Raw genomic sequence first — 19,488 nt, forward strand, 5'->3', positions numbered from 1 at the left:
CATCCCAATGGCTGTCCGTGGGGCACATGCGCAGTAGCGCAATCCCACGGTCACAGGGACACTGGACGCAGAGACACTTGCATTTTATTATTATAGATGAAATTGTATATTTCTCTTACGTCCTCTGACAGTCGCCGCCCACTCATACAGTGTTCACCACTGGGTATTGGCCTTATCCACAGGAGTAAGCTAGGCAGAAGATTTTGTTAGAAACATTCACAAAACTTTGCATAGACCCACCTATAGGGGGCTGTCCCTCTGGTCCAATACCCCCCTGCTAGCAGCATTCCCAATTCAGTTTGTTTTTTGCCTAGTTAGGCGTAGGCAGGCTTCCCTTGGCTGGGGCTGCAGTCTCAGCCTTTTCTTCTGATTCTTAATTTTTATTTCTGCAAAGTGTTTTTTCTTTACACTAATAGCTTTTTATTTGCTAATGCGCTTAGTTAGTCAGACTTCTGAGACTACAGCGTTTGCGGAGCTGGGAATCGCACTGGTTGTACTAGAGCCTTACAGAATCCCAGCCTGCCATTGAGCGTTAGCAGGCTATGCGTACGCCCAGGCCTCGCAAACGACCTGTCCCTGTCCTCAGGGACAAAGCCTGCGGAGTGGCTACTTCGCTAGGATGTCTCAACTGCAGTACGCCGTGTGTTGCTAGCGTCCTGTTCGGCTGACGGCACCCCCACCCAAAGTGGGAGGCTTCCCGTCTCAGAGCGGCACCCACGTTTTTCGCGGGATCGGTGAGTACCATGCTACCCCTCTGTCTATGGCATTTTCTGTCAGGGGGGTGTATGCGGGGCCTCTGTTATGGGGATGACAGCCTATGTGAAGTCTGTGATATCCCCCTCATGTCTGTATGTATGGTTCCCGGGTGTCCCTCACGGTCCCTGCGGGGGCGCTATAGCGGTGCTGCCGCGGTGTGGGGGGTTTGCGGGGGTCCCTGAGTCCCTTGTGATGCTTCGTTTTGGTGGTACAGACGTGTGTTGGGGCCGTAGCGGTGTAAAACCGCGGGGCTGCCATTTCGGGTGTGGGCAGGCTGTTTTGGCCTCAAATCTTCTTTTGACCCCAGATCGTTTCCAGGATCTCCTCGCCCAGGGGGTGATCGTCCCGGGGCCACATCGGGGCAGGTTTCGGGGGTTTCTACTCGAATCTGTTCACGGTGCCCAGAAAGGAGGGCAAGGTGCGTCCAATTCTGGAGTTACTGTTTTCTGAACTGCTTCCTGCGGGTTCAAAAGTTCCCCATGGAATCCCTCCGATCGGTGGTGGTCTCCCTGAGCCCGGGAGTTTTTCCCGGCTTCCATTGACCTCAAGGATGCGTGTTTACATATCCCGGTTTCCAAAAGGTCATCAGAGGTACCTCCGATTCGCAATAGCAGTGGAGCACTGTCAGTTTGTGGCGTTGCCTTTTCGGTCTCGCATCGGCTCCAAGGGTGTTTACCAAAGTGTTGGCTCCTGTCCTGGCCCTGTTGTGGGTGCAGGGGATTGCCATCCTTGGAGTTCAGATGCTCGAGGAGTTCGGATGGACAATCAATTTTCGGAAGTCGACATTGTCTCCTTCTGTTCGCCTCCCTTACCTGGGGATGATTCTGGACTCCGCCCAGGCAAAAGTCTTCCTGCCGGAGGACAAACCCCGGACTCTACAGAACGAGGTCAGAACGGATCTAATGTGGTGGCTCCAGTCTCCGGCTCTAACGGAAAGGAAAATCCTTCCGGCCGTTGCTCTGGACGATGGTCGCCAGGGACGCCAGCCGGTCGGGCTGGTGTGGCGTTCTGGGCAATTTATCTGCCCAGGGCACTTGGTCGGAGGAGGACTCCTCTCTACCGATGAGTGTCTTGGAACTGAGAGCGATCAGACTAGGTTTGATCCGTTGGTCAGATCACTAAGGGGGCACTAGGAGTGCCCGGGCGGCCAAGGAAGTGGCCGAAACGCGGGTCTCTGCACTTTCGGCAGTTCACATTCCAGGTGTGGAGAACTCGCAGGCCGACTATCTGAGCCGTCAGACCCTGGACCAGGGAGAATGGTCCCTACACCCGGAGGTGTTTCAGATGCTGTGTGCGCGATGGGGATCCCCAGACTTGGATCTGTTCGCGTCTCGTCTCTACAAGGTGGGAAGGTTCGTGGCAAGAACACGCGATCCTCTGGCAGATGCCTCGGACGCGCTGGTGGTGCCTTGGACTCAGTATCGTCTGATTTATGCCTTCCCCCGATTCAGGTTCCTGCGCAGGTTGGTCTCGGAACCAAGGTTGGTGATTCTGGTGGCCTCAGTCTGGCCGCGCCGGTCTTGGTATGCGGACATCATGCAACTGGTCGTCGAGCCTCCTTGGCGGCTCCCACTACGGGACGATCTGCTGTCTCAGGGGCCGATCTTCCATCCTGCTTTACAGTTGCTGGCTTTAACGGCGTGGCTGTTGAAAGCCAGGTCTTGAGAGATCGGGGTCTCTCGTCGGCAGTCATTCCTACCTTAAGGCAAGGAAGGCCTCGTCCGGTAAGATTTATTATCGTACCTGGAAGGCTTATTTCGCCTGGTGCGAGTCGCAGGGTTTCCATTCTCGCTCCTTTTCGGTGGCGAGGGTGTTGGCATTCCTGCAATCTGGTGTGGACCAGCGTCTTGCACTGACCACTATTAAGGGTTGGTTATCTGCACTGGCCATTCCTTTCCAGCGCCACTTGGCGTCAAATTCCTTGATCCGCACCTTTATTCTAGGGGTACGTCATCTGGCTCCCCCTTGCTTTCTTGGGACTTGAATTTGGTTTTGTCCATTTTGCAACGTCCTCCATTTGAGAACATCAGGGAGATTCCTCTGCCTGCACTGTCACGGAAGGTCGCTTTTCTGGTGGCGATCACATCTGCTCGCAGAAGTGTTAAAGTTGGCGGCCTTATCTTGCCGCTCTCCCTACCTGGTTGTTCATAGGGATAAGGTGGTCTTGTCACCTCATCAATCTTTCCTTCCAAAGGTGGTTTCGGCTTTCCATCTCAATGAGGACATTGTCTTGCCTTCGCTGTGTGTGAATCCTAAGCATCCTAAGGAGTTTGCCTTGCATTCCTTGGATGTAGTCCGGGCGATCAGGGTTTACCTGTCGTATACTGAGTCCTTCAAAAAGTCGGATTCTCTTTTTGTCCTTCCTGAGGGACCTCGGAAGGGTATGGCTGCGTCTGCGGCAACCATTTCTAAATGGATCAGACAGACGATTGTACAGGCTTATTCATTTAGGGAACGGGTTCCGCCCTTCCCTGTTACGGCGCTCTCTACCAGTGCGGTGGTTGCGTCTTGGGCTTTTCGCCATCAGGCGTCGGTGTCCCAGGTGTGCAACGTGGCGACCTGGTCGTCCGTGCACACCTTTACAAAAAATTTTACAATCTTGATATTTTGGCATCGTCAGATGCCTCCTTTGGCCGCAAAGTTCTGAGTGCTGCAGTGCCTTAGGGGAAACATGGCATTTTCTAGCCTGTCCCCTCCTGTTGGGTTTTTTCCTTCTTGGTTATTTTGCTTTACTGGGTTTGTCGCTCCTGTTGAGCTTTCCTGTTACCCAGTTTGTTACCTTTCTGGTCAGATAAGGTTCTTTTCTCTGACCTAGGTGCTGCGTTGCCTTTGAGACGGTTACGTTTCCCACCCCTCACATCTACACTGCTTTGGGACATGCCAGTAGCGAAGACTGTATGAGTGGGCGGTGACTGTCAGAGGACTCAGAGAAAATAATTTTACTGTAAGATCTTAGAAAAATTCTATTTTTTCAGATATTTTGTTTTGATGCACATCTAGACAGCACAACAATATTTCTTTATAATGTTTGTTTATATTGGTGTGTACAATATTTTGAGTTCAGCTGTCATATTGTATTGAATAGTCACTGTGACAGAACCCACTGTCACTGTGTGTTTTGGAGGGGACTGTGCGCAAGCCTCCTACTGACAGACTATGGGCCAGAAGATACTGGAGTTTGGCGCTGCAGCCTTTTGACTTTACCATCCACTACTGCCCGGGGAAGCAAAACGGCAACGGCGACGAATTATCCAGGCAAACAGACATTGACTCTTTGGGACTTGTTACCCGGCTAACACAGACCAGTTGGAGGTCTAGTACCTGGATTAGTCTACCTTTGGGGGGAAGAGATGTGACGATACTAGCCGTCACTATGGGTGACGGATCACCCTGTCCCTGGATTGTAAACCCCTTTTGTGTCATTTTCTTATGAGTTTGGGACATTGCATTTTATTTTCCCTTTATTCATCCTCTGAACAACTGACTCATGGCATTGAGTTAATGTAATGTAATGTTACAACCCACCCCCCCCCCTCCTTTTTCTGTGTCTAATTGTGTGGACAATGGTCTGAGCTGGAGACATCTCTCCGCAGGGGGTGTGTATTAAGAGACTGTTTCAATGTACAAATGTTCAGTTCCCATTGGCTTGTTCCTTGTCCCCTTCCCCCGCTGTGGCAAGGCTAAAGGGAGTTTCCCTAACTGTGTGTAAAACTGTGTCTTGGAATGTAATAAACAGTTCAGTTTAAGCTCTGCATGTTTAACCCTGTGTGGATTGTCTCGTGATTGAGGGATTAAGGGCTGGATATGGCTTCTCCGCAGGCTGTGGGTGCATTTGTAGGACAGGAGACACAGGTCCGGCGGATGTGCCCAGCTGGGGTACAAAGATCCGTTACATTGGTTGGCAGCAGTGGGATGTCTCCTGCAGTCCAGGACATCCAAACCACCACCAGGATTCAAGATCTGGGCAGCTGCCGAGGAGTGATACAGGGACCAGCCAGCATGAGAGCGGAGTTCGGGAGGAGGCTGCAAGGCATGCGGAAGCACCATCGGGGACCAGCGACAGAGCATACCAGGCTCGGCTGGGAGGATGTGATCCGCCGGCAACTCTGGCATGAGGCGCTAAGCCACGAGCGGCACCATCAGGGGAAGATCCTTCCCTCCTCCACAGAGATGTACCGGACGCAGTACCGTGCGCGAGAGGTGTTCCTGAGGGAACGACTGCGAGATGAGGGGAAGACGGAGCTCGGAAGATTGGTCCAGGAGGAAATGAGGCTGGACGCCAGCTACAGAGCCCTTCGGTGGTTCGCGCCTCAACTGTGGCCAGGTATAGCAGATGGCAGCCCGACAGAAGGCGTTGGCTATGGCGGCGTGGGGCTGCTCCATCAAAAAATGTATGGAGACCCAGACTTTGGGAGCGATGAGGAGTGGCGGCTGGAACACATTCTGGATTTCCGAGATGAGGTGCTGGACCTCCCCGACGAGGCGTGTGACCTGGAGGAATTGGAGTTCCTGGTTGAGCAGGAATGGGAGCTCGAGATTGCCTACAAGCGGCTGTTTGACGGTGATCAGCAGCCTGGCATGGCTCCCGTTGCCTGGGACTGTCCGAGAGAAATAGCAGACAGTCACGAAGATGAGAAGCAAATGGGGCCAGGGGTGACCCTGCGTTTTCCCGTACTAACTGCAATGGAAGAAGCAGCGATGATACAGAGGGCACTGCGAGCGCTCGAATTCCGGAACTCACCGGAGCTCCCCCAGGCAGTGAGACAAGCTAATAGCATGAAGGTCTCAGAAGGGGGAGTTGAGACAGGCGCTGGAAGGCTGGGAAATGGTGATCAGCAGCAAGTCCAGAGTATCTCATCTGGTGCCCCAGCAGAAGCGCTGACTGCAGGGCAGAGTGCCCCTGGCATCTGCCCAGCATCAGAAAAAGAGTTGGATCCGGAGAGTCTGAGAGAGGATCTGCGGGAGCTGTTTTCCCAACAGCAGATATCCCCAGCGGGAGTAGAGGAAGCAATTCTCCCTCCCCAACAATTGGACACTACCCCAATGTTCATCCCCCCAGCAGAAGCGCTGGCTACGGGGCAGAGTGCCGCTGGCCTCTGCCCACCCTCAGAGGTAGATCCAGGGAGTCTGAGGGATGACCTCAGTGAGCCGTTTCCCCAGCACTTGGACACTACCCCAGTGGTTATCCCCCCAGCAGAAGCGCTGGCTACGGGGCAGAGTGCCGCTGGCCTCTGCCCACCCTCAGAGGTAGATCCAGGGAGTCCGAGGGATGACCTCAGTGAGCCGTTTCCCCAGCACTTGGACACTACCCCAGTGTTTATCGCCCCAGCAGAAGCACTGGCTACAGGGCAGAGTGCCCCTGGCATCTGCCCAGCATCAGAAAAAGAGTTGGATCCGGAGAGTTTGAGAGCGGATCTGCGTGAGCTGTTTTCCCAACAGCAGATATCCCCACCGGGAGTAGAGGAAGCAATTCTCCCTCCCCAACAATTGGACACTACCCCAGTGTTTATCCCCCCGGCAGAAGCGCTGGCTACAGGAGAGAGCGCTGATGGTCTCTGCCCAGCATCAGAACCAGAGATGAAGAATCCGGGAGACAGTCCCTGCAAGATACCTTCTCAGTGGCTGGTAACTACACCAGGAGAAAAGCAAGTACCTTTTTCTCCTCAAATGCATAGCCCTACTAGCCTACATTCCCTACCAGCGGAAGCGCTGGCATCAGGGCAGAGGATTATTCAGCTCCCCCCAATATCTGCAACCCAGCCCCGGATCAGAGGAGTGCAGACAGTTGTTCCCCCTCTGCAGCGGTGGTTTTTATTCATGGGAGACCCTATGTGCAATTTTGCTCCCCAGCGTCAGAGTCGTACTTTTACTTTTCCTGGTTGCCTTGGGTGGAAGTTTGTGACTAACGCAGGTCCAGACCAGTTGAGGGTCAGGAACCTCGTTAGTCTGTTTTTAAAAGGGGAGAAATGTGACAGAACCCACTGTCACTGTGTGTTTTGGAGGGGACTGTGCGCAAGCCTCCTACTGACAGACTATGGGCCAGAAGATACTGGAGTTTGGCGCTGCAGCCTTTTAACTTTACCATCCACTACTGCCCGGGGAAGCAAAACGGCAACGCCGACGAATTATCCAGGCAAACAGACATTGACTCTTTGGGACTTGTTACCCTGCTAACTCAGGCACAGACCAGTTGGAGGTCTAGTACCTGGATTAGTCTACCTTTGGGGGGAAGAGATGTGACGATACTAGCCGTCACTATGGGTGACGGATCACCCTGTCCCTGGATTGTAAACCCCTTTGTGTCATTTTCTTATGAGTTTGGGACATTGCATTTTATTTTCCCTTTATTCATCCTCTGAACAACTGACTCATGGCATTGAGTTAATGTAATGTAATGTTACAACCCACCCCCCCCCCCCTCCTGTTTCTGTGTCTAATTGTGTGGACAATGGTCTGAGCTGGAGACATCTCTCCGCAGGGGGTGTGTATTAAGAGACTGTTTCAATGTACAAATGTTCAGTTCCCATTGGCTTGTTCCTTGTCCCCTTCCCCCGCTGTGGCAAGGCTAAAGGGAGTTTCCCTAACTGTGTGTAAAACTGTGTCTTGGAATGTAATAAACAGTTTAAGCTCTGCATGTTTAACCCTCAACACCTGTGTGGATTGTCTCGTGATTGAGGGATTAAGGGCTGGATATGGCTTCTCCGCAGGCTGTGGGTGCGTTTGTAGGACAGGAGACACAGGTCCGGCGGATGTGCCCAGCTGGGGTACAATGATCCGTTACAGTCACAATTATCAATTTAATGTAGAATCTGTTGAATCTAGATCACCTAATGCAGAATTACCTCTAGACGTGGGAGTAGAAAATGTCTCCAGTTTGGTGGTCATTGGGAGTATAAAGAATTTTATATAGCGTCTGAGGTCAGAAGAAGAAAGAGAATAGTTCACCATTGTTGATATTGTTGGAAGGAATAGTGTCCCATTGGTGGTAAAATTGGGAGAAATAGTGCCCCATCATTTGTGTCAGTGGGGAAGAATAGTGCCCCATCGGTGGTATCAGTGGAAAGAATAGTCCCCCATTGTTGGTCTCAGAGGGATGAATAGTGCCCCATCGGTGGTATAAATGGGAGGAATAGTGCCCTGTTAGTGGTATTAATGGGGGAAATAGTGCCCCATGATTGGTGCCAGAGGGTGGATTAGTGCCCCATTGGTGCTATATATGGGAGAAATAGTGCCCCATCATTGGCATCAGTGGGAGGAATAGTGCCCCATTAGTGGTACAAATGGGAGGAATAGTGCCCCATCGGGGGTATTAGTGAGAGAAGTAGTGCCCCATCAGTGGTATAAAAGGGAGGACATTTGCCCATTGATGGTAATAGTGGGAGAAATACTGCCCCATTGGTGGTAGAAATGGGAGGAATAGTTCCCAATGGCGTTAAAAATATTAGTAATATTGCCTCATCGTTGGCATAAATGGGAGGAATAGTGCCCCATTGGTGTCAGCGAGAGAAATGGTGCCCCATCATTGGTATCGGAGGAAGGAATTGTCAGGGTGCCAGGAAACCAGACCACAGGAATATGCAAGTAAAATAAAGCAGTTTATTAGAGCAACAACCATAAACGCACAGCAAGAGTGAGGAGCGAAATCTGGAACACCCGGGATCAAGTCTAGAAGCGGGTAGATATCCAAGCCGGGTTGAGTCCCGAGGCGGGTCGTCTGCCGATCTCGGGTCATCTGCTGATGTGGAATTGAGAGCCAGGCAAGTCGTAAGCCAAGCCAGGTCAGGCACAGAGGAACACATAGAACAGAAGACTGCTAGCAGTGATGCACCTTGAAGCACAAATACAAGGGCAAATAACTGCAAGCCAACAGTTAATACATACAGTATCTCACAAAAATGAGTACACCTCTCACATTTTTGTAAATATTTTATTATATGTTTTCATGTGACAACACTGAAGAAATGACACTTTGCTACAATGTAAATAGTAAAATAGTGAGTGTACAGCTTGTATAACAGTGTAATTTTGTTGTCCCCTCAAAATAACACACACAGCCATTAATGTCTAAACCTCTGGCAACAAAAGTGAGTACACCCCTAAGTGCAAATGTCTAAATTGGGCCCAAATTTTCAAAATTTTGTGTGGCCACCATTAGTTTCCAGAAATGCCTTAACCCTCTTGGGCATGGAGTTCACCAGAGCTTCACAGGTTGCCACTGGAGTCCTCTTCCACTCCTCCCATGACGACCTCACTGAGCTGGTGGATGTTAGATACCTTGCGCTCCTCCACCTTCTGTTTGAGGATGCTCAATAGGGTTTAAGTCTGGAGACATGCTTGGCCAGTCCATCACCTTTACCCTCAGCTTCTTTAGCAAAGCAGTGGTCATCTTGGAGGTGTGTTTGGGGTCGTTGGAATACTGCCCTGCGGCCCAGTCTCCGAAAGGAGGGGATCATGCTCTGCTTCAGTATGTAACAGTACATGTTGGCATTCATGGTTCCCTCAATGAACTGTAGCTCCCCAGTGCCCGCAGAACTCATGCAGCTCCAGACCATGACACTCCCATCACCATGCTTGACTGTAGGCAAGACACACTTGTCTTTGTACTCCTCACCTGCTTGCCACCACACATGCTTGACACCATCTGAACCAAATAGGTTTTTTTTTGTTCTCATCAGACCACAGGACATGGCTCTAGTAATCCATGTCCTATGTCTTCAGGAAACTGTTTGCAGGCTTTCTTGTGCATCATCTTTAGAAGAGGCTTCCTTCTGGGACGACAGAAAATGGCTAATTGGGCCCAATTTGGACATTTTCACATAGGGGTGTACTAACTTTTGTTGCCATGGGTTTAGACATTAAGGGCTCTGTGTTGAGTTATCTTGAGGGGACAGCAAATATACAGTGTTATATAAGCTGTACATGAAAAGATCTAATAAAATTAAAAATTAAAAGCATGATCCATTTTGCTACAGCAGGGAAAAAATTCCTTCCTGATCCCCATAGGAGGCAATCGGATATTCCCTGGATCAACTTTACCTATATTATTCCATTGCATATGCATAGCTTGGTGTTGTCTGCAAGGACTTAAATGGTACTTTTAATCCCAGACCCTATATAATTTATACAGTTATTAAAACGGCGGCACAGTGGTGTAGTGGTTAGCACTTTCACCTAGCAGCAAGAGGGTCGCTGGTTCGAATCCCAACCACGACACTACCTGCCTGAAGTTTGCATGTTCTCCCTGTGCCTGTGTGGGTTTCCTCCGGGTACTCCGGTTTCCTCCCATACTCCAAAGACATGCTGGTAGGTTAATTGGATCCTGTATATATAAAAAAAAAAATTGGCCCTACTGTGTATGTATGTGAGTTAGAGACCTTAGATTGTAATCTCCTTGAGGGCAGGGACTGATGTGAATGTACAATGTATATGTAAATTGACAGTGCTATATAAGTACCTGAAATAAATAAATACACCTAGGAAAGAATCCAGGCCTTTTTTAAAGCAATCTACTGAGCTGGCCAGAACCACCTCTGGGGGAAGTCTATTCCTTATTTTTACAGCTCTTACTGTGAAGAAACCTTTCTGTATTTGGAGACCAAATCGCTTTTCCACTAGACGTAAAGAGTGCCCCCTTGTCCTCTGTGTTGACCTTAAAGTGAATAACTCAACACCAAGTTCACTATACGGACCCCTTATGTATTTATACATAATGATTATATCCCCCCTTAATCTCCTCTTCTCAGGAGAGAATAATTTCAGTTCCTCTAATCTTTTCTCATAGCTGAGCTCCTCTATGCCTCTTATCAGTTTGGTTGCCCTTCTCTGCACTCTCTCCATTTCCCCGATATCCTTTTTGAGAACTGGAGCCCAAAACTGAACTGCATATTCCAGATGAGGTCTTAGTAATGATTTGTTCAGGGGGGGAAAAATATCTCTCTCTGGAGTCCATGCCTCTGTTAATACAAGAAAGGACTTTGCTTGCTTTGCAGCTTCGTAATGCATGCTGTTAAGCTTATAATGTACCAGAACATCCAGAGCCTTCTCCACTATGGATTCTCCCAGCTGTATCCCCCCCCCCCCCCCCAGTGTGTATGATGCATGCATGTTAGCCCCCCCCAAATGCATAACTTTACATTTATCAACATTAAACCCTTTGTGCCACATAGGTGCCCAATGAAACAGTGCATTGAGCTTGGCTTGTAAGCTGAAGACCTCCTGTAAGGAAGTTATTCCATTGCATAGCTTGGTGTTGTCTGCAAGGACTGAAATGGTACTTTTAATACCAGACCCTATATCATTTATACAGTAAGGATCCCTACACTGAACCACTGATAACCTTAGACCATTCAGAGTAAGAATCATTAACCACTACTCCTATAAATTCTATATTCAGGGTTCGTACGGTCATTAAAAACCTGGAAAAGTTATGGAATTCTGAGATGACACTTTCCAGGCCTGGAAAGGTCATGGAAAAGTACGATTTTACAAATGTTTTGGAAAAGTCATGGAAATCTGGGGAGGAGCGGGGGGGGGGGGGGGGGAGCGGCGGGCAGCGGCGGGGGGAGCGGATGCTTAAAACTATTTTATTGCGAATTAATGTATAATTATTTTATTTTATGCTTGTGCACATTTCCGGGTCCGCAGCAGCCGAGGAGTAGATCATACACCAAGCACCAATCGCTGGCAGCGGGGAGGGCCGGGCCGCGGTTTGCCTGTATGTGACTGGCCAGCAGCAGCAAACCAATCACAGGCGGCGGAAGCGTCACTGGAGGGTGGGCCGCTGCCTGTGATTGGTTTGCTGCTGCTGGCCAGTCACATACAGGCAAACCGCGGCCCGGCCCTCCCTGCTGCCTGTCATTGGCAGTGTTCCCTTTAAGGTGCGCGCGTGCGCGGACGCGCAGTGTAAATTACGTCCCGCGCAAGCACCTAGTTAGACGGCGCAGCCGCAGACGGGGCGGCAAGGGAGCAGAGCGTGCACCCCGAGAGCACGCCCATTGTGTGACAATAGCGAATGAAAATTCGCTATTGTCATGCGGATCCTCCTCCTGGCCAATCAGGGAGCGGGTCCTCCCACTTCCTGATTGGCCGAAAGGCCAACTTCATGCCATTGGCCGAGGAGGAGGCGCCGGGACTCGGGAGGACGGAGACGCGGGAAGCCGGGGACTGAAGAGTGACTGTGACTGTCCGTGAGGTAAGTGCACGGGGTCGCGGGGGGGGGGGGGCCATGTCACGGCTGGTCATTGATTGGGGGCATTGCTGTGGGCACTCTGCAATTTATTGGGGGCAATGCTGTGGGCACTCTGCATTTATTGGGGGCATTGCTGTGGCACTCTGCAATTTATTTGGGGCATTGCTGTGGGCACTCTGCATTTTTTGGGTGCAATGCTGTGGGCACTCTGCAATTTATTGGGGGCATTGCTGTGCCACTCTGCAATTTATTGGGGGCATTGCTGTGGGCACTCTGCAATTGATTGGGGGCATTGCTGTGGGCACTCTGCAATTTATTGGGGGCATTGCTGTGCCACTCTGCAATTTATTGGGGGCATTGCTGTGGGCACTCTGCAATTTATTGGGGGCATTGCTGTGGGCACTCTGCAATTTATTGGGGGCATTGCTGTGCCACTCTGCAATTTATTGGGGGCATTGCTGTGCCACTCTGCAATTTATTGGGGGCATTGCTGTGCCACTCTGCAATTGATTGGGGGCATTGCTGTGCACTCTGCAATTTATTGGGGGCATTGCTGTGCACTCTGCAATTTATTGGGGGCATTGCTGTGCACTCTACAATTTATTGGGGGCATTGCTGTGGGCACTCTGCAATTTATTGGGGGCATTGCTGTGGCACTCTGCAATTTATTGGGGGCATTGCTGTGGGCACTCTGCAATCTATTGGGGGCATTGCTGTGGCACTCTGCAATTTATTGGGGGCATTGCTGTGCCACTCTGCAATTTATTGGGGGCATTGCTGTGGGCACTCTGCAATTTATTGGGGGCATTGCTGTGGGCACTCTGCAATTTATTGGGAGCATTGCTGTGGCACTCTGCAATTTATTGGGGGCATTGCTGTGGCACTCTGCAATTTATTGGGGGCATTGCTGTGGCACTCTGCAATTGATTGGGGCATTGCTGTGGCACTCTGCAATTGATTGGGGGCACGCTGGTCACTCTGCATTGACGTCCCCCCCCGCTCAGTCTAAAGGTTTGCGCTCATGACTCACTGCCACCTGAACAGCTTTATTTGGGCAAGCAGGAGCACCACTGTTCTTTCTCCCAAAAGTAAGTGCCGCATTTGTGCACCATCAGATCTGTGCCATCCATACCAGTCTGCCTGCACCTCATGACTGTCGCTTGGGCCTTAAAAGATTACTGTGCTACATTTTGGGTGTGCTGGGTGTGACACATGCTGGGTGTGACATAGATTTTCTTCTTATTTAACACGTATACATAGACATTTCATGAAACATTAGGTCATGAATATTTACGTGAAGTCATGGAAAAGTCATGGAAAAGTCATGGAATTTCATTGGTGAAAATGTGTATGAACCCTGTATATTTTAGACCTTTTTCTATCCATTTACAAACTAGTCTTTCCAAGCCTGTAGAAGTGCACAGACCTAGCCATTCAGCCTTTGGAAGGACTTGGTTTCTGCTGCATGTTTTCTGTACTGATCTGTGCAACTCTCCTTATGGACACTTTAGCTCCACCTGCCTACCAGCTGTAGAAGATCTGCAATTTTCTCAGACTTTAAATACCGGACACGTGTGCTCTGGGCCTATTGATTGTTTTTTTTCCTGTGTGAGCTGCCGCTGTGGTATATGCTGGATTTACACTGTGACTCTTGCCTGTTTGCTGGCCATTCTTCTGCCTGATGATTTTGAACTTTTCTGTCCGTTCAGGTCTTGACATCTGCCTGCCTCATGACTACTCTCCTGGATCCCGACTTTGCACCTCGTGTCTAGATCTCAGCTGGCCTGCCTGACCACATCTTCGCATTATCCTCAACCCAAGATCCACTTTGAACTCTTTTCTTTGAAGCCTTTTCAGGTGCATCACATCATCAATGGGCCAATATGACCGTGGTCCTTGCTGAGTTGGTGAAGGCTATTACCCGCCAAGGACAATTGCTTGGTACCCATGATGCGCATCTGCCTTCGCTGGGCTCTAAGCTAGGCGAGCTCATCTGTATGATGAAATCCTTGCTGCAGGCAAGCCCTCCACCCACTACAGTACCTGTCCCGGCGGTGCCATCTGTGCCTCTCAAAATCCCCTTACCTGAAGTTTTTTTGAATGAGACTGAAAATTGCAGAGGTTTTTTTAAATCGGTGTCCGTTACAGTTTCGTAACAACCCTGAGGCATTTAGCACTTCTACCACGAACGTGACCTCTGTGATATCCTTACTAAGGGGCAAGGCCTTGGCATGGGTCACCCCATACCTTGAACACAATGATCCATTGCTGCAAGATGCTGAGAAGTTCCTGTCCTTCCTGTCCTCCCTCTGGACAGTCTTTGATCAACCGTGCAGGGTCTCAGCCACTGAATGCTCTTTTTTGGACTTCCAGCAGGGCACAAGAACTATGGCACAGTACGCTATAGAGTTTCTCACGTTGGCTGAAAAGATGAACTGGAATGCCAATGCCATGTGTGCAGCCTTCAGCAAAGGACTTGCAAATGGCATTAAAATTTAACTGGTTTATAAGGATCTCCCAGTTGATCTTGAAAGTTTTATTGAGTTGTGTCCACTTGGATGTTTGCTTTAATGAAAGGCGACAGGAGAAGCAAAGGAGCCGTCATAAGGGGCCACGCACTATGTACCGTTTAGCTCCCCGGTTCCAAATACCACCTGAGCCTAAACCTGAGACTTCTGTTGAGCCTGCACTTCCTATAGAGACCATGGAGGTCAATTGTTTCCATTTGTCAGGTGTGCAACATCATCACTGAGCGATGCCCAGGCAGCAGGCAAGTGATGATGCAAACAGAGCTTATAAAAGACAGCAGTCTGCACAAATCCAAGATGGCTGCCAACAGGAAGGCAAGGTAAGACCTTGACAGGAATAGTGCCCCATCCGTGGTATAAATGGTAGGAATAGTGCCCTATTGGTGGTACTAGTGGTGGAAATAGTGTCCAATCGTTGGTGTCAGAAGGAGAAATGGTGCTCCTTTGGTGGTATAAATGAGAGAAATAGTGCCCCATCGTTGGTGTCAGAGGGAGGAATAGTACCCCATTGGTGATATAAATGGGAGGAATAGTGCTTCATCTGTGGTGTATATGGGAGGAATAGGGTCCTATCCATTGTATAAAGGGGAGGAATAAGGTCCCATCGTTTGTGTCAGAGGGCAGAATGGTGCCTCATTGGTGGTAAAAGTGGGAGAATAAGTGCTCTACCATTGGTGTTAGATGTAGGAATAGTTCCCCATCATTGGTATCAGTTGGAAGAATCGTGCCTCCTATCATTGAGTGGAAGGGTGCCCCAAGGGCCAAATAGGGGCATGCAAAGGGCCACATTCAGCCCGTCAACCGCAGTTTGAAGACCACATGAGCTAGACCATCCATAAAAATCCTTTTCTTAGTCTATTGAGGGACATGGGAAGTCTTCAACCTTCATGTGATACTGCCCCCTGGCACTAGCAAACAAACGAACCGAAGCCCAAGATGGTGGATTGAGAAGACTATGTGCTCTTTCAGGGTCCATCCCATCATGACAAAAAGGAATCAGCCTTTCTGAAAAATGCAGTAGCTGAGAGATGGACTTGCACCTCCATAACCCCATCTAAACCATAAATTTCAAACCGTGAATCTTCAAGTGCAAAGAGAATAATTTTAGATCTCATGGAGTCATTGGGGAATGGACAGGGGAAGCTATATGGTTGGACCTCCCTTACGAAGTTCTTAATCAGTGAGTGAAAGGCAAACAGTCAAAATGGAATAGAAACCAAAACCTGTCCCCCTGATAGTGCTGAAAGGCAGACACTAGTCCAGATACTTTAGGGCAATAAGTAGGTCCCACCAAGATTGCTGAAGGTTTTGAATCTATCCAAATTGCCTTAAAACCAGGACTTCATTTTGTCCAAAAGAGCCTGCGCCAACTGCTCCCTCAGCAGGAGGCCATCTAAGTATGCCCAATGGCAGACCTTACCAGGAGTAGACTTCCTAGCTAGACATGTGTCATTTTTTTCATTCCAAATTTGGATAATTTTTTTGTTTATTCTAAGATTCAGCTGTATCAGAATTGCAAAAGTACCGAATCTGAACGAGTCCAAAATAACGAAAATAAATTCAAGTCAGTTCCATATGCCCAATTTCATTTTAGACCATTGCAATTCAACATTCTGGTAGCATGGGGCAAGCACACTCTGTCAGTCATAAAGGTTCCTTCCACTATTGCAGGTGGATTTGGATTTTTATTATCTGTCAGACTTGTCAGCAAGGTTCCACATTTTCCGATAAAAGTGCACTCAACTATATTATTTAGTGCTATCTGGGCTTTTCAGCATTGGGCTTCTTTTTCTATGATTTTACAAGCTGCCATCTGGTCTTTGGTTTACACTTTTGTTAAGTTTCTCATCTGATGTTGTCTTCAGTCATAAGGTTCTTCGGGGGGGCTCTATGGGCTCTGTTGAGTTCTCTCCTAACGTCCCCCGAGATGAACTACACAGCTATGTACATACACATTTCAGCTTTATGTTAATTGCAATACACCTAAAGCGGAGCATGTGACCAGAAATAATGGCACATCAAAGATGCATACCTGCATGTTCCGCTTTTCCGGTCTCTTCAAAGGTTTCTGGGGTTCGCAGCAGAAGAATGACATTTTCAGTTCGTGGCTTTGCCCTTCGGACTAGCCACGGCCCCTCGGGTATTGACATAACTTTTGGCTCTGGTATTAGCTGGGCTAAGATCTCAGGGAATATCAGTAGAAGGATAACTGGACGATCTTTTGATTAAGGATCAATCGGGTTTAAGCTTAAGGCAGAATGTAGCTCAAGCAGTTCAGTCCTTGGAACGCCTAGGTTGTCACTTAAGTTACATTTGTCAATAAAAGCAATTATAGTAATGCTGTCCATATATTTTCTTTGTTTGGCGGGTAAAGAAAATATTAAAAAAATAGATTAAAAGGAAAAAACAGTAGTTCAAAATCAGACAAAGAATAAAATGGGTCATGTAAAAAAAATGTCCCCTTATTTTTGAAATTTTTCATACGGACATAGAAATTTGTTTCGAGGTTGAATCATATTTTATGTCAAATCTGGCTCTCCAGGAAGAGTATTCCATAACAAAAGAGAAGGAAAATTGTGAAATGTTTCCATAGCAACTAGTCAAATTCTTACTTATCCTTTGAAAGTTCTCTGAAGAATGACAGTTTTATTGCTATATATCTTGTTTGCCACACTTTTGCATGAATACACTGGTTCGTCCCTTTAACTCTTCATGTGTTATTTCTTCTGCATCCTTGAATAACTGGTGTTATTGTAATATTTGATACTGATTAGACATTCTGCTTTTTTAGCCTAATGCCTGCCAATGCTTGAAGAAAAACATTTTTGAGCTTTGTGTTGATTTTTGTTTCATCAGTTCTATGCCATGTTGTTTTCCCTAGGTTTTACAGTTTCCCAGTGAGAGCGGTCTTGTGTTATCTCTTCATAGCCATGCCAAGGATGTTTCCTTCCCTGTTGCAGAGATCAACATCCATTCTCTTTCAAGCCAGCCAATTGATCATGAAGGACCGAAAGCAAAGCTGTCTGGTATGACCGATTTACTTCATATCTTTGTTTCTTTGTTTTTAATGCTTATTTATTAGTCCTTATATTTTTGTAACCATGAGCCATGGTAAAGTAATGAAGCTCTTTGAAAGAGTATTGTAAAATTCCTTTTCTCTTACATCGAAACTTGGAGTCCAGTATCCCAAAACCTATTTTGGTCTGTGTAATTTCTTTAAAAAGGTTTCATAGTTAATATGAATCTGTTGCTTCTAGGTCTTCCAAGTCAATTCCAGGTATTCTTCTATTTGTCTGTAGCACTACCCCCTAGAGGACTGCTGGATTGTTCACCTTTTTCGGGTCCCTCTGGGTTACTGTTAGCAACTGCATGCCGAAACGTAACACTTTACTTTCCGGCTCAGGCAATGAACAGTCTAGGAGTTGTTGTTTTTGTTGTTTTTATTTTATATCGGGACGGGAGAAGGGAAGAGTGGGATACTCCAAAACCTGAACTATTCACAGTGTTGAGGACCTTTATCTGAAGATGCGGCTGGGCCGCAGTTTCACCTTGCCACTAGATGAATCTGAGGTAAAGTTCCTGAATAGACACTTGCTTAGCACTTCAGGGTACTCGCCTAGCACCCCCTTTCCCTCCATCAGCTGACACACGTCCTCTGACTACTCTACTCCGGAGTGGCCCGATTTCTGGTCAGGCCCTTATACACGATCCCCCTGTACTCATGATACTGTTTTTGCAGTGTCTCAACCCCTCTAGTCAGCTCTCCTGGACCTCTGGGTTCAGCTTCTTCCTTCTGGCTCACCAGGCCGACTGCCTGTGACCATACACCAGCTGCTACAGAAGAGGAGGCAGCCGCCACCCTCCTCCTGGGACTCTGCTCAGCAGCCAAGGACCCAGAATACATGTGATCCTGGCTTTTATACCACACCCCGGAATGCACTGAGACAGCAGTCTGTGCCAATCACTGGGGCTGTATCAAAGCCTGTGTACCCATTGGTCAGGATTTCTCCACTGTCCAATATGCCTCCCTATTGGACCAGTGTGAAACACTCCCCTAGACCAGATGAATCATACACTGAGCACCATGAGCAGACCTAACTCACAGATCCTGCTCTCTGTTAAGCAAAAAGCAATATAGAATTTGCCTGCTGCTCCTCTAATAGGCAGACAGAGCCAAAACAATACTCCCTCTCTAGCACCTACCTAGGAGGGTGCTAGATGTCTATGGAAATTTGTTAACTGAGTAGCAAGGTATTCCATAGTTTGAACATCTTTGATACATTTATATATCCCAAAATTGATGCGCCAAACCTAGTGCTTGGCACTATTTATTATTATATAAGATGTTTATAGCGCTAACAGTTTGCACAGCGCTTTACAACATGAGGGCAAACAGTACAGCTACAATACAGGAGGAATCGGAGGGCCCTGCTCATTAGAGTTTAAAATCTAGGAAGGAGGGTCAAGTGATACAAAAAGTAATAGCTGTGGAGGATGAGCTGATGGAGAAAATAAAAGTACAGTTGTTGGTTAGGGGCAGAATAGGCTTCTCTGAAGAGGAGGGTTTTCAGGAATCGTCTAAAAGAAAACCGAGTAGGAGATGGTCAGGGGTAAGGAGTTCCATAGGATAGGAGAGGCTTGTGAGAAGTCCTTGAGGCAAGCATGGGAGGAGATGACTAGGGAGCTAGAGAGCAGGAGGTCTTGGGAGTAATGAAGAGAATGATTAGGTTGGTATTTTAAGACTATGTTTGTGATTTAGCTGAGGGCCCGAGTTGTGGATGGCTTTCTAAGTTGTTGCTAGTATTTTGAATTTAATTCCTTGGGTGAGCGGAAGCCAGTGGAGGGATTAGTTGATAGGAGAAGCAGATCCTGAACAGTTGGTAAGGTAGAGCTGGCAGCAGCTCTCATGATGGTGATCCTGTGAGGGGGGAGTTGCAGTAGTTGAGGTGAGAGATGGCCAAGGAGGGAATTTAGGAGCTTTGTGGTGGTGCTGGTTAGGATGGGGCATACTTTAGA

At 48.3% G+C, this 19,488-nt stretch overlaps 1 protein-coding gene across 1 annotated transcript in view; it reads left to right on the forward strand.

Annotated features, from left to right (window-relative positions):
• PACS1 (phosphofurin acidic cluster sorting protein 1) overlaps nucleotides 1-19,488 on the forward strand; it is a 550,726-nt gene that overhangs the window by 107,427 nt on the left and 423,811 nt on the right. Inside the window, exon 5 of the mRNA XM_082271176.1 lies at nucleotides 17,354-17,498. Coding sequence (XP_082127302.1) covers nucleotides 17,354-17,498 — 145 coding nt within the window. The remainder of the gene's footprint in view (nucleotides 1-17,353; nucleotides 17,499-19,488) is intronic.

Source organism: Pelophylax lessonae, assembly GCF_965119305.1.
Source record: "Pelophylax lessonae genome assembly, chromosome: 10".
Taxonomy (NCBI): Eukaryota; Metazoa; Chordata; class Amphibia; order Anura; family Ranidae; genus Pelophylax; species Pelophylax lessonae.